The sequence below is a fragment of the Phaenicophaeus curvirostris genome, unplaced genomic scaffold (genome assembly GCF_032191515.1).
Source record: "Phaenicophaeus curvirostris isolate KB17595 unplaced genomic scaffold, BPBGC_Pcur_1.0 scaffold_115, whole genome shotgun sequence".
NCBI lineage: Eukaryota > Metazoa > Chordata > Aves > Cuculiformes > Cuculidae > Phaenicophaeus > Phaenicophaeus curvirostris.
In genome coordinates this window covers 1-23,282 of record NW_027206736.1, presented here as the reverse complement: position 1 = coordinate 23,282, position 23,282 = coordinate 1, and the positions used below count along the sequence as shown (strand labels likewise).

General features: G+C 62.9%; 2 protein-coding genes across 5 annotated transcripts in view; both read left to right on the top strand.

Moving 5' to 3' along the window:
* Positions 1–20,969, top strand: part of FLNC (filamin C) — a 31,618-nt gene extending 10,649 nt beyond the window's left edge. For 3 of the 4 annotated variants that reach the window (XM_069882322.1, XM_069882320.1, XM_069882324.1), the window contains 33 exons: positions 30–153; positions 330–490; positions 1,123–1,213; positions 1,310–1,479; positions 2,026–2,143; positions 2,418–2,680; positions 3,361–3,958; positions 4,528–4,701; positions 5,207–5,369; positions 6,038–6,198; positions 6,449–6,616; positions 7,109–7,232; positions 7,321–7,477; positions 7,901–8,090; positions 8,830–8,853; positions 8,933–9,180; positions 9,647–9,734; positions 9,830–9,970; positions 10,134–10,262; positions 10,395–10,568; positions 11,019–11,180; positions 11,472–11,675; positions 12,295–12,447; positions 12,562–12,684; positions 13,332–13,574; positions 15,646–15,915; positions 16,239–16,376; positions 16,838–16,953; positions 17,791–17,920; positions 18,563–18,739; positions 19,496–19,714; positions 20,080–20,307; positions 20,705–20,969. In XM_069882322.1, the coding sequence (XP_069738423.1) occupies positions 30–153; positions 330–490; positions 1,123–1,213; positions 1,310–1,479; positions 2,026–2,143; positions 2,418–2,680; positions 3,361–3,958; positions 4,528–4,701; positions 5,207–5,369; positions 6,038–6,198; positions 6,449–6,616; positions 7,109–7,232; positions 7,321–7,477; positions 7,901–8,090; positions 8,830–8,853; positions 8,933–9,180; positions 9,647–9,734; positions 9,830–9,970; positions 10,134–10,262; positions 10,395–10,568; positions 11,019–11,180; positions 11,472–11,675; positions 12,295–12,447; positions 12,562–12,684; positions 13,332–13,574; positions 15,646–15,915; positions 16,239–16,376; positions 16,838–16,953; positions 17,791–17,920; positions 18,563–18,739; positions 19,496–19,714; positions 20,080–20,307; positions 20,705–20,892 (5,817 nt within the window). In that variant the 3' untranslated portion in view covers positions 20,893–20,969. The remainder of the gene's footprint in view (positions 1–29; positions 154–329; positions 491–1,122; positions 1,214–1,309; positions 1,480–2,025; positions 2,144–2,417; positions 2,681–3,360; positions 3,959–4,527; positions 4,702–5,206; positions 5,370–6,037; positions 6,199–6,448; positions 6,617–7,108; positions 7,233–7,320; positions 7,478–7,900; positions 8,091–8,829; positions 8,854–8,932; positions 9,181–9,646; positions 9,735–9,829; positions 9,971–10,133; positions 10,263–10,394; positions 10,569–11,018; positions 11,181–11,471; positions 11,676–12,294; positions 12,448–12,561; positions 12,685–13,331; positions 13,575–15,645; positions 15,916–16,238; positions 16,377–16,837; positions 16,954–17,790; positions 17,921–18,562; positions 18,740–19,495; positions 19,715–20,079; positions 20,308–20,704) is intronic. The other variant, XM_069882321.1, reaches the window with a different exon arrangement.
* A 1,105-nt stretch (positions 20,970–22,074) lies between these two features.
* On the top strand, positions 22,075–23,271 carry ATP6V1F (ATPase H+ transporting V1 subunit F). The gene is made up of 2 exons (XM_069882300.1): positions 22,075–22,328; positions 22,762–23,271. The coding sequence occupies exons 1-2, from the start codon at positions 22,171–22,173 to the stop codon at positions 22,961–22,963; spliced, it is 360 nt and encodes a 119-aa protein (XP_069738401.1). The 5' UTR covers positions 22,075–22,170; the 3' UTR covers positions 22,964–23,271.
* The last annotated feature ends 11 nt before the right edge of the window (positions 23,272–23,282 follow it).

Below are 23,282 nucleotides of genomic sequence, written 5' to 3'. Positions count from 1 at the left end.
TACCTGCTGGTGACGTCCCCTGCCTGCAGGTGAACGTGGGTGAGGGCAGCCACCCTGGCAGGGTGAAGGTCTATGGGCCGGGCGTGGAGAAGACAGGGCTGAAGGCCAACCAGCCCACCTACTTCACTGTTGACTGCAGCGAGGCTGGGCAGGGTGAGTACCCACGACGGGGGCACTGTGGAGACCCCTCTGTGGGCACTGCACCTGTGTCCTGTGGTCCAGCATCCCCAGTCCTGGTCCTGCATCCCTGGTCCTAGTGCAGCCCCATCCCCTGGTGCCACCCCAGCAGAGCAGGCTGATGCGGTGCTGATGGTGGGGCCATTTTCCAGGTGACGTCAGCATTGGGATCAAGTGTGCCCCTGGTGTGGTGGGGCCGCTGGAGGCTGACATTGACTTTGACATCATCAAAAATGACAACGACACCTTCACGGTGAAGTACACGCCACCAGGCGCTGGGCTCTACACCATCATGGTCCTCTTCGCCAACCAGGTACTGGGCACCCAGCCCCTGAGCTTCACCCCCAGACCCCAACCAGGGACCTCCAGATCCCCTGAGGCTGCTCCCAGGGTGGCCACCATGGTGCTGAGAGACCACGATGAGTACCACAGGGCAGGCAGTTGGCACCATGGGGTTGGAAGATCATGGTGGGCAGCATTTGGAGAGAGAATTGGGGTCCTGGTGGGCGCTAAGGTGTAGGTAGACCTTGATGAGCGTCGTAGGGCAGAGAGCTGGGACCATGGAGTTGGAAGGCCATGGTAGACACGATGCGGCAGAGAGTTGGGAGAACACATTGGGCACATGGGGTTTGGAGACCACAATGGGCAGAGTTGGAGCCATGGTGGACTCCATGGGGTTTGGGGGGTATCCTGGTTGGGGTTTGGAGGATCTCAGGTGGTTTTGAGATCCCTGGTTAGAATCTGGGGGCATTTCAGGGGATTTGAGGCTCCCTGGCTGGAGGAACTGGGGATGTCTCCACTTGGAAGTGGGTTGGGAGGGGTCCTTCTCTGGGGTCCCCTTGTTGGGGGGTGGATGGCACCTGGCCAGGAAATGGAGTCCATGTGGGGTTGGGAACTGGGTGCCCCCCAGCCATGTCACCATGTCCCTGTGTACCCCCACTCCAGGAGATCCCCAGCAGCCCCTTCCGCATCTCAGTGGAGCCAGACCACGACGCCAGCAAGGTCAAGGCCGAGGGTCCCGGGCTGAGCCGCACTGGTGAGGGAGCGGGGGGTGCCGTGGGGCAGCGCTGTGGGGCGCATTGTGTTGCTATGGGGGCACAGTGGGACACTGTGGTTCTGATGCCCCTTGCAGGCGTGGAGGTGGGGCAGCCCACACACTTCACGGTGCAGACGAGGGGCGCGGGCAAGGCCCCCCTGCGGGTGCAGTTTGGGGGTGCAGGGCCTGGCCCTGCTGTGCGCGACTTCGAGGTCATCGACAACCACGACTATTCCTACACTGTCAAGTACACTCCCCTGCAGCAGGTACTGTCCCCACCGCGCTCCATGAAACCCCAAACCCACAGTGACCCACTGACACCCCACAGTGCCCTGTGGAACCCCCAACCCAGAACATCCCATGGAGGAACCATGGAACCCCTGCCCCATGGAACCCCTGCCCTATAACAGCCCGTGGAATTCCTGCCCCCATGGATCTCCATGACACTGCATAGCACCCCATGGAATCCCCACCCTATGGAGACCCCGTCCCAGAGCACCCCATTCACACCCCATGGAACCCCCACCCCATGGAACCCCCACCCCACAGCACCCCATGGAACCCCTGCCCCAGAGTGCCCCATGGTACCCCACCCCATAGCCCTCCTAGACCCCCAGCTCTCATGGGCCCCCTCAAACCCCCTGGGCACCCCAACCCTCTGTCCCCCCAAAACCCTCTTGGCCCCCCCTGAGCTCCCCCCAGTCCCTCCGTGTGTCCCTCATCCCTTGCACAAGGGTGTGTGTGTGTGAATGGGGGATTTGGGGGGCCTGCCCCCCTGCTGCAACACTCAGATGCTCCCTGCCCCCCTGCAGGGCCCCCTCTCCATTGCTGTCACCTACGGGGGGGACCCCATCCCCAAGAGCCCCTTCCCTGTCACCGTGGCCCCCCCGCTGCAGCTTGGCAAGGTCCTGGTGCAGGGGCTCAGCAACAGTGAGTGGGGGACGTGGGGGGCACTTGGGAGGGAGGGGGACCAGGGTGGGAGGGAGCTGGAGGGGCACCCGGGGATCCAGGGTGGGAGACTCAGGGGTGGGGGCCCCCAGGGGTGAGGGTTTGGGGAATAATCCGGGAGTGGGGATCTGGGGGGGGCATGCAAAGGTGGGGGGTCTTGGGGGGCACCCGGGAGTGGGGGGACCCAGGGGTGGGGGGCACGGGTGGGCGTTGGGGGGCACATAGGGACCACCTGACCCTCACCTTTTTCCCCCAGAGGCAGAGGTGGGGAAGGTGCAGGAGTTTGGGGTGCAGACACAGGGCGCGGGGGGCCAGGGCCGTGTGGGGGTGCAGATCACAGGCCCCTCGCACCGCCCCGTGCCCTGCAGGGTGGGCGCGGCCCCCCCTGGCGCCCCCCACCCTGTGTCCTGGACCCCCCCCGAGGAGGGGCCCTACCGCCTCGATGTCACCTACGACGGCCACCCAGTCCCTGGGAGCCCCTTCACTGTCGAAGCAGCGCTGCCCCCCGACCCCACAAAGGTGAGAACCTTGGGACGCCCTTAGACCTCCCAACCCCCTTAGACCCCCTAACCCTCCACCCTGAGACCCCCTCTAAGACTCCCCAAATCCCCACCCCGAACCCCCCACCCCAGGAACCACCATACCCCCCGCAATCCTGTCCCAGGGTGCCCCTTCACCATTGAGGCATCACTGTCCCCTACCCCAGCAAGGTGAGACACTCCACCCCAATCCCCATGGACCCCCACCCCAAGAATGGCCCCATGGCCCCCTTCTGCTATCCCATCCCCGGGAGCCCCTTTGTTGTCGAGATGTTGCTGCTCCCCAACCCCTCCAAGGTGACACCCACCCCCCGGGCCCCAAGGCCCCTCACATGGCCACCCCTGCCACCCTGTCCCAGGGAGCCTCTTTGTTATCATGGCACTGCTGCCCCCTGACCCCAACAAGGTTATACCCACCCCCCAACCCCCATGGAACCCCCAACCCTGAGACCCCCAGCCTGGGACCACCTCATGACCCCTCCGACACCCATGTCCTCCCTCCCCTCGCACACCCCATTACATGTGTGTCCCTGCTCCCCTGACATGTGTGCCCCCAACCTCCTGACCCGCATGTTCCCCCTGATCCCCCCCTTGCACGTGTGTCCCCTCTCTCCCTGACCCCTGTCCCCTCTCCCCTGCACTGACACGTGTCTCTCACAGGTTCGTGCCTTCGGGCCGGGGCTGCAGGGGGGCCGCGTGGGGGTCCCGGCGCCGTTCACCATTGCCACGAAGGGCGCAGGTGCCGGGGGCCTGGGGCTGACGGTGGAGGGTCCATGTGAGGCCAAGATCGAGTGCCAGGACAATGGCGATGGCTCCTGTGCCGTCTCCTACCTCCCCACTGAGCCCGGCGACTACGCCATCAACATCCTCTTCGCCGACCGCCACATCCCCGGCAGCCCCTTCAAGGCCAAGGTCACCCCGGTCTTCGACCCCACCAAGGTGACGGCCAGTGGGCCTGGGCTGGAGCGCGGCAAAGCCGGTGAGGTGGCCACCTTCATGGTTGACTGCTCGCAAGCGGGCGAGGCCGAGCTCACCATTGAGATCAGCTCAGAGGCGGGCGTCAAGGCCGAGGTGCTCATCCAGAACAACCGTGATGGCACCTATGCCATCACCTACACCCCTGCTTGCCCTGGCGCCTACACCATCACGATCAAGTATGGTGGCCACCCTGTCCCCAAATTCCCCATCCGTGTCACCGTTGACCCCGCAGTTGACACCAGCGGCATCAAGGTCTACGGCCAAGGCGTGGAACCACGAGGTGAGAGCAGGGGCAGATCTGTGGGCATCTCCTCTTCATGGGCACCTCCTCACCATGGGCACCACCATGGTCATCCCATCCCTGTGGGCACCTCTTCCCCATGGGCACCTCCTTGCCATGGGCACCACCATGGTCATCCCATCCCCATGGGCACCTCCTTCCCATTGCCACCTCCACCTTGCATGCGCACTCTCTCGGGCACCTTCCTCCCCATGGGCATCTCCTCTCCATGGGCATCCCCATCCCTGGGAATCTTCTCCCCATGGTCACTTCCTTCCTTTCAATTGCATGAACAACCTCATGGATATCTCTTCCCCATGGGCATCCCATCTCTCCTGGGGAGGTCTCCTGGGCACTCCCGTTGACATCTCCCTATGGACAATCCACTCCTGCACCTCTTCCCCATGGGCACCACCCTGGGCACCTTCTCCCCATGGGCACCTCCTCTTTGGGGGTGCCCCTTCCCCTCTAGCTGTGGGGCACAGTGTGGAGAGTGGGTGGAGCCCTGATGCTGGGGTTCGGGGTGGGGCTGAGGTCCCATCCAGATGGTGCTGAGTGTCCGTGTCCAGGTGTGCTGCGTGAGGTGAGCACGGAATTCGTGGTGGATGCACGGGCGCTGTCCCGGGCTGGAGGCCCCCACGTCGGGGTGCGGGTGCTGAACCCCTCAGGCGGCACCACTGAAACTCGTATCACCGACCGTGGAGATGGCACCTACCGTGTGCAGTACACGCCCTTCGAGGAGGGTGAGCGCCCCGGGGACCCCAACACCCTGAGATCCCCCCAAACCCCACCTTGGGACTTCAAAACCCTTGAGAACCCCCCAAACCCCACCTTGGGACCCCAAACCTTCTGAGATGTCACCAACCCCAAACTTGAGACCCCAAACCCCTTGAGACCCCCCCAAACCCTACCTTGGGACCCCCATACACCCTGAGATGCCATGAAACACCAATTTAGGATCCCAACTCCCCCTAAGAAATCCCCCCCCACACCCAACTAGGGACCCCAACCCCCCTGAGATGCCACCAAATTCAACCAGGGACCCTAACAACCCCCTCACCCCAACAAAACACCTGGTTGCCCCAAACCCCAACCAAGGACCCCACATCCCCTGAGATCCCCCCCAAATCTTTTGAGTTTCCCCCCAAACATCAATCACGGTTCCCAAACCCCTTGAGGTCCCTGCAGAGCCCCTGAGATCCCCCAGTCCCATGGCAAGAGGGGGTGATGCCATGTCCCCTGTTCCAGGCATGCACCAGGTAGAGGTGACCTACGATGACGTGCCCGTCCCCAATAGCCCCTTCCGTGTGGCAGTGGCCGAGGGCTGTGACCCCAGTCGCGTGCGGGCACACGGGCCAGGCCTGGAGGGTGGCCTGGTCGGCAAGGCCAACCGCTTCACTGTGGAGACCAGGTGAGCACTCGGCCACCTCCCACCCCTGCCACCACCCCACCAGCCCCATCCCCTCCCCTGGATCTCAGGGATACATCCTCTTCTATGGGGGTGGCACGGGACAGAGGTGGCCACCAATCCCCAACCTCCATCCCCTCCTATGGATATGCTATCTCTATCCTCTGACATTGGAGATGCCACCAACTCCATCTTCATGTCATGGATGTGGCACCTCCATCCCATGCCATGGATGTTCCACCTCTATCCTCTGACACTGGGCTGTGCCACCACTGTCACTTGCCACCAATCCTTGTCTTCCTGCCATGGATGTGGCAGCAACATGGCACCTCCACCCCCTGCCATCGATGTGCCACCTTCACCCCTCTGCCACCAGCATGGCATCTCCATCCCACTGACATGGAGGTGGCATCTCCATGTGCTTGCCATGGAGGTGGGACCTCAATTCTGATATGACCAGTGTGGCATCTCCATCCCACTGCCATGGAGGAGGCAACTCCCCCTACCTGCTGTGGAGGTGATGCCTCCATCCCCCTTCCACCAATGAGGCATCTCTATCCCGCTGCCAGGGAGGTGGAAACTCCAGCCCCATGCCATGGTGGTGGCATCTCCCACCATGGCCATGCCACCCATACCCCTGGCAGCACCCATGACCGATCTCCTGTCCCCAGGGGTGCGGGCACTGGGGGTCTGGGCTTGGCCATCGAGGGCCCCTCCGAGGCCAAGATGTCCTGCAAGGACAACAAGGATGGAAGCTGCACGGTGGAGTACATCCCCTTCACCCCCGGGGACTATGATGTCAACATCACCTTCGGTGGCCACCCCATCCCTGGTGCGTGGTGGGGCTGGGGGGAGTTGGGGGACTGTGGTACCACCAGGGTGGCTGTGGGGCAGAGATGGGGTCCCTGGTGCTGGCTGATGGAGGGGCTTCTGCTGGCCCCATGTCCCACCCCATGGGGACCCTGTGGCTATGCTGCCCCCATGTCCGTGCTGACACCACGGCCACAATTACCCCCTGGACATGTTGCCTTCATGCTGTGCCCGTGCCCATGTTGACCCCACGCTGATACCTGTTGCTGCAGGGAGCCCCTTCCGGGTGCCAGTGAAGGACGTGGTGGACCCCAGCAAGGTGAAATGCTCGGGGCCAGGGCTGGGACCCACCGTCAGGGCCCGGGTGCCCCAGACCTTCACAGTAGATGCCAGCACTGCGGGGCTGGCGCCCCTCGAAGTCACCCTGCTGGGACCCTCTGGTAGGTGGTGACGTGCCATGGAAAGTTGTTGTTGGGTGTGGGACCCCGTCCTGTGGGGTGCCTTGGCCTGTGGTGCCTTGTCCTGTCCCATAGATGTTCTCCTCCACGGGGTGTCCTATCCCATGGAGTGCCCTGCTCCAAGAGGTGCTCTGGCCATGGCAGGCTCTCCTCTATGGACTGTTCCAATGCATGGGATTGTCCTGCCGGGGCATGTTCTACCCCATTTGGTGTCCAACACTATAGATCCTTTGCCCTGGGGATGTCTTGCTCCAGGGCGTTCCCTGCCCATAGAATGTCCTACTCCATAGAATGTCCTACTCCATAGATCCTGTGCTTCATTGGGTGTCCTGCCCCATGTATCCCATACTCAGTAGGGTGTCCTGCCCCATGGAGTGACCCCACCCCAGGCTGTCCTGCCCCATGGGCAGCTCTGCCCCTCGGGGTTCCTTGCCTCACGGATGTCCCTGCCTCCCTGATGGCTGCTTCCCACAGGCCTGGTGGAGCCAGTGGAGGTGCGTGATAACGGTGATGGCACCCACAAGGTCAACTACACCCCAGCCACCGATGGGCCCTACACCCTGGCCGTCAAATATGCCGATCAGGAGGTGCCACGCAGGTGAGTTCCCAACACCCATGGGGTGAGATGGACACCCCCCTGCAGCTGGGGGGTCCACTGCCCCCCTGAACCCTGTGTCCTCCTGCAGCCCCTTCAAGTTGAAGGTGGTGCCGGGCCATGATGCCAGCAAGGTGCGGGCGAGTGGGCCAGGGCTGAGCGCCAGCGGCATCCCTGCCAGCCTGCCCGTCGAGTTCACCATTGATGCCCGTGAAGCTGGAGAGGGGCTCCTCACAGTCCAGATCCTGGTGAGACCAGGGGAACATGAGGGATGGGGGCCTAAAACCCATAAGTAGTTCTGGCACCCATGGCATTGGGTGCTGAGACCCATAGGTAGCTCTGTCACCTATGGGCACTGGGACCCACATGTTGCGTGGTCACCACCCTGGCACCCATGATGTTAGTCTCTGAGCCCCATACGTGGCCCTGGCACTGATGCCCCCATGGCATTGGGTTCTGGGGCATACACATTGCCCTGTCTCCCATCCATGGGATGCTGAGCCTCACACGGTGAACAGGCACCACCGTGGCATCCCTGCCATGGAGCGCTGAAACCCATAGTTGACCTGGTCCCCGTGGCGTTGGGTGCTGTGACCCGTATCTTGTCCTGTCCCCCTGCCATGGGGCGCTGAGCCCCACAGCGGGTGCTGAGCCCCACATGCTGCCACCAGGACCCCGAAGGGCGCCCCACGGAGACGGTGCTGCGGGACCACGGGGACGGCACCTTCGCGGTGGGCTATGTGCCAGCTGTGCCGGGGCGCTACACCAGCACCATCAAGTACGGCGGCGATGAGATCCCCTGCTCGCCCTTCCGCTGCCTCGCTGTGCCTGCTGGTGATGCCAGCAAGTGCCTCGTCACAGGTGTGTGCCCCACAGCTGCCCCCTAGCATTCCCTGCTCCCCCACGGCTGCCCCATAACATCCCCTGCTGCCACACAGCATCTCCCTGCCGTCCCACCCTGTTCACCAGCGATTCCAGCAAGTGCCTGGTCACATGTGCGACTCACAGCTGCCCCATGGCTGCCCCCCGGCATCACCTCCCTGCCCCATGCTGACCCTCTACTTCTCCATTGCACCCCTACGCTGTCCAACTGCTTCCCTCCACTGCCCCGTGGCATCTCCCTGCTGCCCCACAGCATCCCTGTGCTCCCCTACACTGCCCCATGGCGTTCTGGCGCTGCCCCACAGCATTTCCCCTATTGCCCCATGACATCCCTGTGCTGCCCCACACTGTCCCACACTGCCCCACTGATTCCCTGCTGTCCCACAGCGATCCCTGCTGCCCCATGGCTATCCCATCCTGCCCCACAGCAGCCCCACACTGTCCCATTCCACCCCTGGCACCCCTGCCCCATGGCTGCTCCTGCCCCACTGCTGCCCTCTCAATCCTGCCCCACTGCTGCCTTCCATCCTGCCCCACTGCTGCCGCCCCTTCCCATTGCTGTCACTCCCCTTGCCCCCTGTCCCTGCCCCACGGCGCAGTGAGGTGTGTAGGCACTCGCAGAGCAGAGCAGGACATGTGCCCTCCCGGCCCCCCGGCCCCCTGCCCCACACTGCGCCCCACACCCCATCTCACGGCTCTCCCTGCTCTCTCTCCGCAGTCTCCATTGGGGGTCACGGACTGGGTAAGTGGCGCCAGGGCCGGGACTTGGGGGGCGCTGGGGGGGACCCCGCGACCCTGACTGTGCCCTACGCCTCCCACAGGTGCCTGCTTGGGCCCCACCATCCAGATTGGGGAGGAGACAGTGATCACAGTGGACGCCAAGGCCGCTGGGCAGGGCAAGGTGACCTGCAAGGTGTCCACACCCGACGGGGCCGAGCTGGATGTGGATGTGGTGGAGAACCATGACGGCACCTTTGACATCTACTACACTGCGCCTGAGCCTGGCAAATACGTCATCACCATCCGCTTTGGCGGCGAGCATGTCCCGAACAGCCCTTTCCACGTCCTGGTGGGTCTCCTGGCAGTGGGGTGGGGGCTGTGGTGGAGGTGGTGGGGTCAGGAGGCTGTGGTGGAACTGAGGTGCCAAGGGTTGGGACCATGGTGGGTACCATGAGGCTGGGAGAACATGATGAAAACCAAGAGACAGAGAACTGGGGCCAGGATAGCCACCATGGGGTTTGGAGGCTGTGACGGACAAAATGGGAGAGAGAGTTGGGGCCATGATGGACACCATGAGGCTGGGTGATGGGTACCATGACATCGGGGTCATGGTGGGCACCATTGGGTTGAGAGGCTGTGATGAACACTGAGAGGGAGAAAAGTGGAACCAGGGTGGACGCCATGGAATTTGGAGACCATGCGTCAGAGTTGGGAGACCATGATGGGCCACATGGGGTTTGGAGAGCGTAATGGTCAACATGGAGGGCTGCAATGGGGCTCATGGTTCTGACATCCTCTTTGTCCCATGGTGCCAGGCCACAGACGAGCCCCCTGCCACTGCTGAGAACCTCCGGCCCTTCAACCTGGTCATCCCCTTCACCGTGCAGAAGGGTGAGATCACAGGTATGGGAGCTTTGAGAGGGACATGGACGTGGCCATGGGGCACTGCGGGGTGCGGGCCAGCCCCCCGCAGTGCCTGGCTGACATGGTGGCCCCAGGTGAGGTGCGGATGCCCTCGGGGAAGACGGCGCGACCCAACATCACCGACAACAAGGATGGGACGGTAACAGTGCGCTACGCCCCCACCGAGAAGGGGCTGCATGAGATGGACATCCGCTATGACGGCAACCACATCCCTGGTGAGGGCACTGGGGGCCACTGGGAGGCACCTGGGGGGTGCTGTGAGGTGTTTGAGCAAGGCTGATGCCACCTTGCCCTGTCTGGACACCCATGGGTTGAGCAGGCCACCATGGTGCAAATTGTCTCCATGGGACTCCTGACCATTGTCCCCCATGTCCCCAGGGAGTCCCCTCCAGTTCTATGTGGACGCCATCAACCCCCGGCACGTGAGTGCCTACGGGCCAGGGCTGAGCCATGGCATGGTCAACAAGCCCTGCACCTTCACCATCGTCACCAAGGATGCTGGCGAGGGTGAGTGGTAGCCAAGGGGGCCACCAAGGTGGGTCTAGGCTGGGTTTGGAAACCACTCCAATGCCACCAACAGTGGGTGGGAAGGAGTTGGAGACCCACAATACTTCCTGACCGCCACTGTGCGTCCTCTAGGTGGGCTGTCGTTGGCTGTGGAGGGTCCTTCCAAGGCAGAGATCACCTGCCAGGACAACAAAGACGGGACCTGCACAGTGTCTTACCTGCCTACTGCACCTGGGGACTACAACATCATTGTCCGCTTCGATGACAAGCACATACCAGGCAGCCCCTTCACCGCCAAGATCACTGGTGAGATGGGATGCCCATGGTCCTGGCAATCCCACTGCAGCCCTTGGGACCCCCATATGGCCATGGGGACCCCTGCATGGTCATGGCAACATCTGCATGGCCATTGGGAACAAATCACACAGCCATGGTGTCCCTGTCCAACCTTGACCACCAAGACCTCACCACATGGCCATGGGTACCTTGTGGCAAACCATCACGTTGGTGTGGGGACCCCATCCACTCCCATTCTCCAAGACCCCTTCACATGGCATTGTCCACCTCTGAATGGCCACCAGGACCCCACCACATGGCCCAGGGGACCTCATGGGGACCTTACCATATGGCCTTGAGAACCCTATGGGAATCTTATCCATCCCTGACCCTGGGATGCCTGTCCACGTGGCCGTGGAGGCCCCATCCATCCTTGGCCCTGGAGACTCCATCCATCTCCAGCTGATAACATCTCCATAGGGGATGATTCTATGCGGACGTCCCAGCTCAACGTGGGCACCTCGACGGACGTCTCGCTGAAGATCACAGAGACAGACCTAAGCCTCCTGACCGCTAGCATCCGCGCGCCGTCAGGCAACGAGGAGCCCTGCCTGCTCAAGCGCCTGCCCAACCGCCACATCGGTGCCTGGGGGACACAGGAGGACGTGGGACGTGGGGTGTAGGGTGGTGGGAGTGCAGAGAGGGTGACTTGGGGGATGTGGGATGGAAGACAGCAGCCCTGTTGGGTCATGAGCATAGGTGGTCCCATGGCACTGAGTGCCCAGGGCTTGGTGGCCATAGCCAGGGCACATTGTTGGGTGGTGGTGGCCAGGGCTGGTGGTGGTGACCAAGGGGTGGTGGGGGTGGTGGCCAGGGTCTGGTGGTGAAAACCAAGGCTAGTGGTGGTGGCTGAAAGTGTTCTATCCCCCTCAGGCATCTCCTTCACGCCCAAGGAGGTGGGCGAGCATGTGGTGAGCGTGAAGAAGAATGGGCAGCACGTCACAAACAGTCCCTTCAAGATCCTGGTGGGGCAGTCAGAGATCGGGGATGCCAGCCGGGTGAAGGTGTGGGGCAAGGGGCTGGTGGAAGGACACACCTTCGAGGTGTCGGAATTCATTGTGGACACACGCAGCGCAGGTGAGACTATGGGTGGGGACAGGGCTGTGGGTGCATCATTGCCGTGGAGTGATCATGGCTGGGATGAGATGGTGACCATGGCTGTGGCCAAGATGGGATGGAAGTTATGGGTGGGATGAGGTGGTGGTCATGGTTATGACCAGGATACAATGGAGGCCATGGTTCTGGATGAGGTGGAATAGTGGCCATGGCCAAGTTGAGATGGTTATGGCTGGGGCTGGATGGTGGCCATGGTGGTGGCATGGTCAAGGCTGAGATGAGATGGTGGCCAAGGCCGTGGCCAAAGCCATGCCGTCACTGTGGCCAGCATTGGCTGGTGTGATGGCCACGGTATGGCCGTGGCCAGGAGAGGATGGTCACATGGCTCAGGCTAAATGGTGGCCGTGGTGGTGACATGGTCAAGGCCACAGTGCAGCCATAGCCAAGAGGGTGATGGTGGTTGGGCTGGGTTGGTGGCCATGGTTATGGTTATGGTGTGGCCATGGCCATGGTGCTGCCATAGCCAAGAGGGTGACAGTGGTCATGGCCAGGATGGGATGGTAGCCATGGCATGACCATGGCCAAGATGGGAAGGTGGCCTTGGTGTGGCCACCTCCAAGCATGTCCCCATGGCTTCCAGGCTATGGCGGGCTGGGTCTGTCCATTGAGGGCCCCAGCAAGGTGGACATCAACTGCGAAGACGTGGAGGATGGCACCTGCAAGGTCACCTACTGCCCCACTGAGCCCGGCAACTACATTATCAACATCAAGTTTGCTGACAAACATGTCCCAGGTGAGGACAGAGATGTGTTGGGTGGGAACAGAGACACATAGGGTGGCACTGGGGAGCCCAGACACCTGGGTCTCCTGGTGGTGGCCAGGTTCCTGAGGTGGCTGTCACTTGCAGGAAGCCCATTCACGGTGAAGGTGACGGGTGAGGGGCGGATGAAGGAGAGCATCACACGCCGGCGCCAGGCACCCTCCATCGCCACCATTGGCAGCACCTGTGACCTCAACCTCAAAATCCCAGGTAGAGCCTGACCTTCCTCTCCCTCCATCTCCTCCTCCTGCGTGGGGCTCAGGGATGGGAACATCTCAGCTACTCCAGCTCTGATTTCTGCCTCCTTCTTCCTTCTCTCCCATCCGCCCTCATGTCCGTCTGCATCTGCCTGTGCCTGTCCACATGTCTGTCCGGGTGTGCCTCCATCCACCTGTGCTTCCACCCACGCGTCCATTGCTGTGTCCATCAATCCCCATGTCCAACCATCCCTATGTCTATCTATGCATGCATCCATCCCTGTATCCACCCATCCCTATCTCCATGCATCCTTGTCTCCACATACTCCTGCATCCACCCTCATTTCCACCCCTGCATCTACGCTTACCTCCACCTCTACATCCATCCCTATGTCCATCCATCCATCCATCCATCCATCCCTCCCTATTTCCATGCATCCTTGTCTCCACCTACTCCTGCATCCACCCTTACTTCCATCCCCGTCTCCATCCATCCCCGTCTCCATCCATGATTCCCTCTACCCCTTCCTCCTGGGTCCCCTGTCCATGTGTCTGTCCCGTGTGCTGTGTCCCATGGGTGCTCCTGTCTGTGTGTCTGTCCCACGTGCCGTGTCCCTTGGGTGCCCCTGTCCCTGTGTCCGTGCCGCGTGTGGCTGGCAGGGAACTGGTTCCAGATGGTGTCGGCGCAGGAGCGCCTGACACGCACGTTCACGCGGAGCAGCCACACGTACACGCGCACTGAGCGCACTGAGATCAGCAAGACGCGGGGCGGAGAGACCACGCGCGAGGTGCGGGTGGAGGAGTCCACGCGCGTCGGCGGGGACCCCTTCCCCAGTGTCTTCGGGGGCTTCCTGGCCCGTGAGGGGCTCAGCTCCTTTGGCTCCATCGCCCGTGCCCAGGAGGGTGGGTGTCGCACGGTGGTGCTTGTGCCACGGAGCACGTGTGTGCGGAGCCTGCACTTTCATGGGGATGGGGGTGCATGGGTGTGGCCTTGCAGGGGGCTGCGTGTGCAAGGGAGTGCCTGTGCACCAGGGCTGCACCTGCACAAGGGCTGGGTGTGCAAGGGGAGTGTGCTCACAGGGGGATGTCTGGGCATGCAAGGAAGCACGTGTGCACCAGGGCTGTGCTTGCACCAATACTTTGTGTGCAAGGGGAGCACACTTGCATGGGGATGGGTGTGCATACATGGGGACAGGGCTGCAAGGGAGTGTGTTTGCAGGGGGGCTGCGTGTGCAAGGGAGTGCGTGTGCACCAGGGCTACAATAGCACTGGAGCCACATGTGTGCAGAGGAGTGTGCTTGCACTGTTGGGCAGGGTTGTTCTTGCAACAGGGGCTCTTGTGTGTGCAAGGAAGTGCACTTGCACAAGGTCTGGATGCATTTGCACAGGGGCTGGATGTGCAAGCATGCATGTGCCAGGTCTGTGCTTGCACAAGGGCTGAATGCACAAGGCCATGCACTTGCATGGGGGCCATGTGTGCAAGGGACCGTGTGTGCCCCAGGGTTGGTTGCTCTTGCGTGTAGGAGTGTGCTTGCACCAGGGTGTACTTGCACAGGAGCTGGGTGTGCATTTGCACATGGACTTGTGTTTGCACAGGGCTGCGTGTGCTCTCACAGCACTGTAGGTGTGCTTGCACGAGAGTGTGTGCTTCCCAGGGGCCAGTGGAGCCTCTTGCACACCCCTCACACATGGCCTTGCACAAGGCCAGGACCCGTGCTTGTGTCCCAGAGCTCAGAGACACGCTCCCTCGCACGAGGCTGCTCTTGCATGTGTGTGGTGACAGAGGTGTGTGCTGCTTGCATGGGGACACGCAAGGGGAAGCACCACTGGCCCTTATGGTGTGGGGTCCTTGGCACAAGTGGGTGCAAGGGGTTGTGCTTGCAGGATGCACATGCCCTTAGTGCACGTATGCAATCTCACAGGTGTGTATGCGTGCTTGCAACCGTGTGCACATGACAGCAAGCATGCGTGTCCTTTGTGCAAGTGTGCAAATGCATGTGAGTGCATGTCTGTCCTTGCACAAGTGCGTACACTCGTGGGAGCGCACATGCCCATAGTGTGTGTGCCTGCTCCTGGCTGGCATGGGAGCGTGTGGCTGGGAACCCACGCTTGTGAGCACAGGTGTGTCCTCACATGAGAGTGCACACTCATGGGAGGTGCACATGCCCTTGGCATGTATGTACACTCCCAGCTGTTATTGGGTGCGTGTGCTTGTAGGCCTGTGGTGCAGCACAGGGTACACACTCAAGGGGTGAAGCTGCACCCACTGGGAGGGCGTGTGGGACCTGGTGGCCCCAGGGTGATGCAGGGGGCCTGGTGGGTGCTGGGGTGCCAGGAAAATGGGATGCTCTGGTACTGGGGTCCCATGGTGTCACGGTGATGGGGTGCCCAGCGTGCCCTAGTGCCAGGATAATGGGGTGCTGGGGTGTCATGGTGCTGGGGTGCCCACAGAGCGAGGGAGATGGGGTGCCAGGGTGTCCTGGTGACAAAGTGACAGGGTGCTGAGGTGCCAGGCTGGGATGGTTACACAGGGATGGAGAAATGGGGTACCCTGGTGCTAGGCTGCCCACTGTGCCAGGGAGGTGGAGTGTCCTGATGCTGGGATGCCAGCCTGCCCATGGTGCTGGGGTGCCCTGGTGACAAGGTGCCAGGGTGGTGGGGAGCAGCAATGCCAGGGTGCTGGGGTGCCAGGGTGCCATGGTCTTGAGGTGCTTTGGTGCCCTGGTGACAGGGGCCCATGATGCTGGGGTGCCTTGGTGCCAGAGTGCTTGGTTGCCCTGGCACCGAGGTGTTGGGGTGCTGGAATTCCATGGTGCCTGGCTGTTGGGGTGCCCTGTTGTTGGGGTGCCACAGTTTTGGAGTGCTGGGGTGCCCGGCTGCAGGGGTGTTGGGGTGCTGGGGTGCCCTGGTGCCAGGGTGCTGGGGTGCCTGGCTCCAGGGTGCTGGGGTGACGGGTGCCCCGTGTCTCCCCCAGGTGAGGCGTCAGCGCAGGAGTTGTCGGCGCAGGTGCTCAGCCCCTCGGGGCAGCGCTTCGAGGCGGAGGTGGTGGCAGGAGGCGCAGGAGCATACAGCGTGCGCTTTGTGCCCCAGGAGATGGGGCCTCACACCGTGAGCGTCAAATACCGCGGGCAGCATGTGCCAGGAAGCCCCTTCCAGTTCACTGTGGGGCCCCTGGGCGAGGGGGGCGCCCACAAGGTGCGGGCAGGGGGCACCGGGCTGCAGCGCGCCGTGGCCGGCGTCCCAGGTATGGGGACAGGGTGGGCACCGGGGGGCAATGGGGACATGGGAGGATGGGGGGGCAATGGGGGATGTGGGGGGTGTGGGGACAGTGGGGGATGGGGGGGCAATGAGGGACAATGAGGGTATGTGGGGGCAATGGGGTACAGCGGATGGTGGGGTGTGGAGGCACTGGGGGGGCTGGGGGTGCAGTTGGGGGACAATGGGGAGTGCAGGGGGGCTGTGGATGTGGGGGGATAGGGGGTGCAAGGGGGCTGTGGGTACAGTAGAGGGGCTGTAGGTGAAGTTGGGGGGTGCCAACCCGGTTTTGGGGTGACCCCTGTCTTCCAGCCGAGTTCAGCATCTGGACACGCGAGGCGGGTGCCGGAGGCCTCTCCATCGCAGTTGAGGGGCCCAGCAAGGCTGAGATCGGCTTTGAGGACCACAAGGATGGCTCCTGCGGCGTCTCCTACCTCGTGCAGGAGCCCGGTAATGAGGGACCCCAACTTGAACCCTGAACCCCAAAGCCAAACCCCCTGAACCCCTCTGAAAACCCCTGAACCCCAAACATGAACCCCCACAAATGCCAAACCCTGTTCTAGAACCCCTGAACCTGCATCCTGGACCCCCAACCCTGACTCCCCCCCAACAATCAAACCCTGACCCCCCCTGTACCCCCCAACGCTGAACTCCCAAAACCCTTGAACTCCATGTCTTCCATGCAGCCTCGTGTCAGGTGGGACCCCTGTGCAAGGGTGTCCCCAGACGTGGGTGTCTCTATGTCCCCACCTGAGGGTGCTCCTGTCCCTATCTCTTCATGTCCCTGTGCAAGGGTGTCCCTGTGTACCCATGTCCTCAAGTCCCCATGTGTGGGTGTCCCTGTGTCCTCACATCCCCATGACAGTGGTGTCTCCAAGCCCCAGGGTGACCCCATGTCTCTGTGTCCCCAGGTGACTACGAGGTGTCCATCAAGTTCAATGAGGAGCACATCCCTGACAGCCCCTTCATTGTCCCTGTCGCCTCCCACTCCGATGATGCCCGACGCCTCACGGTCACCAGCCTGCAGGTATGGGGACACGGGAACCCCAGTGACACCTCGTGCAACCCAGGGCCACACCACTACCTTGGGATCCCTGGGACCTCTGCCACATTGTGCCCACGTGGCAGCCTTGGACCCTCCCTCTGATTCCACCCCTGTGCCCCCCATGCTGACTCTGTGCCACCCTTGGTGCCACCCCTGGGTCACCTTGTGTCCCTGTGGCACCAGTGGGACCCCCACCTCATGCCATCCTTGGTGCCACCTGTCTCCCCTGTGTCACCCGAAGCCACCTTGAGCCCCTGTGGCACCTTGAGACCCTTCTCTGATGCCACCCTTGTGCCCCACATGCTGATCCCATGTCACCCATGGGACCCCCATTCTGGCCCCACACTACTCTGTGCCACTCATATCCCGCATGTCACCCTGAGCCACCTCGACCCTACGTGGAATCCTTGGACCCCCCACTGAATGCCATCCCTGGACCCTCCATACTGACCCTGTGCCACCCTTAGTGTCACCCCTGGGTCACCCTGAGCCCATGTGGTGCCCTTGGGACTCCCCATCTGATGCCACCCCTGTTCCCCCCCTTGCTGATCCTGTTCCCCCCATGCCATGCCTGTGCCCCTCATTCTGACCACGTTACCCCTGGGTCCCCGTGTCCCCCTTGGGCCACCTTGAACCTCTGTGGCACTCTTGGAACCCCCTTCTGATGCCACCTCTGTGCCCCGTATGCTGACCCTATGTCACCCCTGGGCAACCTTGAGGCCATGTGGCACCCCTGGGACCCCCACCCCATGCACCCCTCGGTGCCACCCCTGTTTCTTTGATGTCCTCCATGGTGCCAGCGCTGTGGCTTCCCCGTAGGAGACAGTGATGGTGAACCAGCCAGCGTCTTTCGCGGTGCAGCTGAACGGGGCGCGCGGTGTCATCGATGCCAAGGTGCACACGCCTGCTGGCGCCGTCGAGGAGTGCTACGTGTCTGAGCTGGACAGCGGTACGACATGAGACACAGGGCATGGGGCACAGGGACATGGGGACACCAGGACATAAACATATGGGGCATGGGGACATGTGACACAAGGACATGAGGACATTGGGACACCTAGACATGAAGATGTGGGGCATGGGGACACAGGGACATGGGGGCACCAGAACATGGAGACACAGGGATGTGGGGACAGAGGGGATGTGGGGACACCAGGACATGGAGACACAGGGATGTGGGGACATGGGGACACAGGGGATGCAGGGACATGGGGACATAGGAGCTGCAGGGATGTGGGGACACCAGGACATGGAGACACAGGGATGTGGGGACAGAGGGACACAGGGGATACAGGGATATGGGGGCACCAGAACATGGAGACACAGGGAGGTAGGGACAGAGGGGATGTGGGGACACCAGGACATGGGGACACAGGGGATGTGGGGACATGGGGACACAGGAGCTGCAGGGATGTGGGGACACCAGGACATGGGGACAGAGGGACACAGGGACATGGGATGCAGGGACATGGGGACCCAGGGATGTGGAGACAGAGGGACACAAGGACACAGGGGAAGCAGGGACATGGGGACACAGGGATGTGGGGGCATGGGGCTGCAGAGCCCCAGGGTGACACTGTGGTGCCTGCAGACAAGTACTCGATTGGGTTCCTGCCGCGGGAGAACGGGGTCCACTCCATCGACCTGCGCTTCAACGGGCGCCATGTCCCGGGCAGCCCCTTCAACATCCGCGTGGGCGAGCAGAGCCAGGCTGGTGACCCGGGGCTTGTCACTGCCTACGGCCCCGGCCTCGAGGGTGGCCTCACAGGTGACACCACAGGGGACCAAAACTCAGGGGGTGGAGATATGGCCACAGGCAAGGGGACATGGTTATGAGCAAGGCGGTGGCCATGAAAGGGTGCTGATGGGGACGTAGCCATGATGATGAAGCTCTGAGATGGTGCTACTGGCCAAGACCGTGGTCAACACCATGGCTGTGGGAGGGCAGTGTTGGGTATGTGGCCATGGTCATCGGGATGTGGCCATGGGGTGGTAGCACTGGGGACATGGTCATCGGCAACACCATGGCTGTGGGAGGGCAGTGGTGGGGACGTAGCCATTGCCATGGACACCTGGCTGTGGGCAATACCATGGCTGTGGTGGTGACATGGCCATGGGGTAGTGGCACTGGGGATGTGGCCATGGGGATGAAGCTGTGAGGTGGTGGTACTGGACATGGATGCGGTCAGTATTATTGTCCATGGGAGGGTGGTGGTGGGGATGTGGCCATGGGCAATGCCATGGCCATGAGGTGGTGGGGATGTGGCCGTGGGCAATGCCATGGCCATGAGGTGGTGGGCTCGTGGCCATGGACAATGCCATGGCCATGAGAGGGCGGTGGTGGGGACGTGACCATGGCCATGGAGTGGTGCCACTGGGGACGTGGCCATTCCTATGAGGTGGCAGTGGAGATGGGGCCATGGGGAGCTGGCAGTGGGGGCACGGTGATGGCAGTAGAGCTATGGCCATGGGGTCGTGGCAGTGGAGCCATGGGCGCGTTGCCAACCCATGTCCCTCTGCACAGGTGTGTGCTCAGAGTTCCTGGTGAAGACGGCCAATGCAGGGGCAGGCGCACTGGCTGTCACCATCGATGGTCCCTCCAAAGTGAAGCTCGACTGCGTGGAGTGCGCCGAGGGCCACCGCGTCACCTACACCCCCATGGCCCCCGGCAACTACCTCATCTCCATCAAGTATGGCGGCCCCCACCATATCGTTGGCAGCCCCTTCAAGGCCAAGGTCACTGGTATGGACACAGGGGACACTGGGTCTGCAGGGTGGTGGGATGGAGGGGCCCCAAGGTGGATGACAACGGGTCAATGGAGGTGTATGATGGAGATCCCCATGGTAACATGGTGGAGGGTCCCCAAGGTGACATCATGGAGGGTCCTGGGCTGATGTGATGGGGGTCCCCAAGGTGACATGGTGGAGGTTCCTCATGGTGACAAGATGAGGGGTGATGTGATGGGCGTTCCTAAGGTGGCACATGGGGTCCCAGGCTGACGTGTGATGGAGTTCCCCGGGTTGGGTCATTGTAGGGGTCCCCGGGGTCCCCGAGTGCTGGACAGGGTTGAAGTGTTTGGAGGGGCTCATGGGTTTCCCTTGCCCCAGGGCCACGGCTCTCAGGGGGGCACAGCCTGCATGAGACCTCCACGGTAATGGTGGAGACAGTGACACGAGGGACATCAGCCGCATCGGGGGCATCGCGAGGCACCCCTGCTTTTGGGGGGCTCCCCAAGTTCTCATCGGATGCGGGGAAGGTGGTAGCCCGCGGGCCCGGGCTTTCAACCGCCTTCCTGGGCCAGAAGAACCACTTCACCGTTGACTGCAGCAAGGCCGGTGCGTGGGGGGGATCAGGGCCATGGAGAGTCTTGGGGGGCTCTGGGAGGGGACATCATGGGTCATCAGGGGATCTGGGGGGCTGTGACGGGTTACTGGGGGAGTCCTGAGTGTCCTGTCTAGAAGGCAATGGACCATTGGTGGGGTCCTGGGGGGCTCTTGGATGGGAGAGGATGGGTCAACAGGGGTTCCAGGGGGTCTTGGGGACCTCTTGGGAGTTCTGAGCATCCTAGTGGGGTCTGGGTGGTCCTGGGGGTCTGGTGGATTGGGTGATGGGTCACTGGCAGGGGTCTGGTGAGATGGGTGATGGGTAACAGGGGTTCCAGGGAGGGTCCTGGATCTGGGGGGTTCTAGCACGCCAAGGGTGGCGCTGAGGCCCCACATGCCCCCCGCCCAGGCACCAACATGCTGATGGTGGGGGTCCACGGCCCCAAGACCCCCTGCGAGGAGGTGTATGTCAAGCATGTAGGCAACCGCATGTACAACGTCACCTACACCGTCAAGGAGAAGGGTGACTACGTCCTCATCCTGCGCTGGGGCGATGAGAACGTCCCCGGCAGCCCCTTCCGCGTCACTGTCCCCTGAACCCCCCCAAGCTGCCAAACTGGGGCTACAGCGCCTGAAGGGGTGCTGGGCCCACAATAAAGCACTGGGAGACTCTGGAGGCTCTGGTCATTGTGGGGCTGGGGGTTTGGGTGGTCCTGGGGGATCCTGAGGGGTCCAGGTTGGATACTGGGGTCCTAGAAGTCCCAAGGGGGTCTGGGGCCCCACAGTGAAGTACTGGGAGACTTGGGGGACTGGGAGTCCTGAGGGGTCCATGGCACAATACTGAGATCCTGAGGGGGGTAAAGGGGCCCTGGGGGTCCCAAAGGAGTGCTGGGCCCACAATGAAGCACAGGGAGACTTGGGGGGCTGTGGTCATTGTGGGGTTGGGCCTTGGGGGGTCTCAGAAGGATCGGGGGGGGGGAGCTGGGGGGGCTGAAAAGGATCCTTGGGGATCCTGAGCCCCACAGTAAGGCACTGGCAGACTCGGGGGGCTCTAGTCATTGTTGGGTGGGGTTCAGGGAGTCCTAAGGGATGGGGAGGTCAAGGGTCAGCAAGGAGGGGGCAAAGGTGGCGTGTCCCACAGTGAAGCACTGGGAGACTTGGGGGGCTGTGGGCACTGGGAAGAGGCGCTGTGGGTCCTGAGGGTCTCAAACAGGTCCTGGGGCATCCAGGGAAGAGCACCAGAGTTCTGGCGAGGGACAAAGGGGTCCTGGCCCCACAAGCAAAGCTCTGGGAGAATCGGGGGGCTGTGGGCACTGGGAGGGGTCCCTGGGGGCGCTTGAGAAGAACCCCAGGGAGCTGGGGGAGCAGAGTCGGACGCAGAGCCCCAGCGCACCCCAGGGACGTCAAGGTCACGGCGCGCTGCGCATGCGCACAGGGAGGCGCGAGCGGGGGCCCGTGGGCGGGGCCAGCGCAGCAGCAGCGGCTGTGATTGGTGGAGCCGCGGAGGGGGGCGGGGCCACGGCGTCGCGCAGGGAGGGGGAGTGGGCGTGGCTATAGCGGCAGCAGGGTTGGCGATTGGTGGAGCTGGGCCCCGGGGCGGGGCCAGGGCGGGGTGTGTGGCCCGGGGGCGTGACCAGTGTGGCAGACGCGGCGGGGATTGGCGGAGCCGGGGCGGGAGGCGGGGCAAGCGCGGGAACAGCGCTGTGGATTGGTGAGGCGGGGGCGGAGGGGGCGTGGCTATCGCAGCAGCCGCGGCGGCGATTGGCGGAGCCCGGGGGCGGGGCCAGCGCGGGTCCGGACCGGCGGCGGCGGCGCCCGTACCGGTCTGGGTCGGTCCCGCGCGGCCTCTGTCGCGATAGCCAGGTGCCCGTCGCGATGTCGGGCCGCGGGAAGCTCCTGGCGGTGCTGGGGGACGAGGACACGGTGACCGGGTTCCTGCTGGGCGGTGTCGGGGAGCTGGACAAGCACCGCCGGCCCAACTTCCTGGTGGTGGAGAAGGAGACGAGCCTGGCCGAGATCGAGGAGGCCTTCCGGTGGGGGGGGGGGGGCGGGGGGGGCCGAGGGTCTCGGGGGCGAGGAGTGAGCAGGGGGGTCGCGGGGGAGCACGGGGTGACGGATGGATCTCGGGGCGGGGGAGCGAGACCAAGGAAGCCTTCGGGTGATGGGGGAGCAGGGGGTGAGAGGAGGGTCCCGGGGCAGGGGGCGGAGGGGGCGAGGTCACTGAGGATCTCCAGTGAGGGGGGAGAAAGTTGGGGGTCCCTGGGGAGCAGTCCGGAACAAAGTGTTGATGGATTCCCCGGGGAACCCTGTGCCGGGCTGGGGGGCAGTTCCATGGGGTCCCTGTGCGAGTGGTCGGAGGGGATCTGGGGCAAGGTAGGGGGTCCCGAGGGGTCCCTGTGCCGGGGATCCTTGGAGCAGGGTCTCAGGGGTGCCCGAGTCCCCTTATTTCAGCAACCTGTCCCACAGGAGCTTCCTGGCGCGCGAGGACATCGGGATCATCCTGATCAGCCAGTGCTTGGCGGAGCTGATCCGGCACGCCGTGGAGGCACACTCCCGCCCGCTGCCCGCCGTGCTCGAGATCCCCTCCAAGGAGCACCCGTACGACCCCACCAAGGACTCTGTCCTGCGCCGTGCCCGTGGGCTCTTTGCCCCCGATGACCTCCGCTAGGGCCAAAACTGTCCAGGGGTCCCTGGCCCACACAGGGTCCCCATCCCATCCTAGGGATCTCCATCCTGCCCTAGGGTGGTGCTGCAAGATCCCCATCCCATCCTAAAGAGTCCTCATCTCACCCATCCCATCCCATCCCAGGTGGCCACCATCCCACCCCAGGGTAATGCTGCAAGGTCCCCATCCCACCCCAGAGATCGCCATCCCATTGTAGGGGGTCCTTGGGGGTCTGCATACCACTCTGGGGTCATGCTGCAAGGTCCACATACCATTTCACCCTAAGGGGTCCTCATCTGACCCCAGAGATCCCCATCCCAGG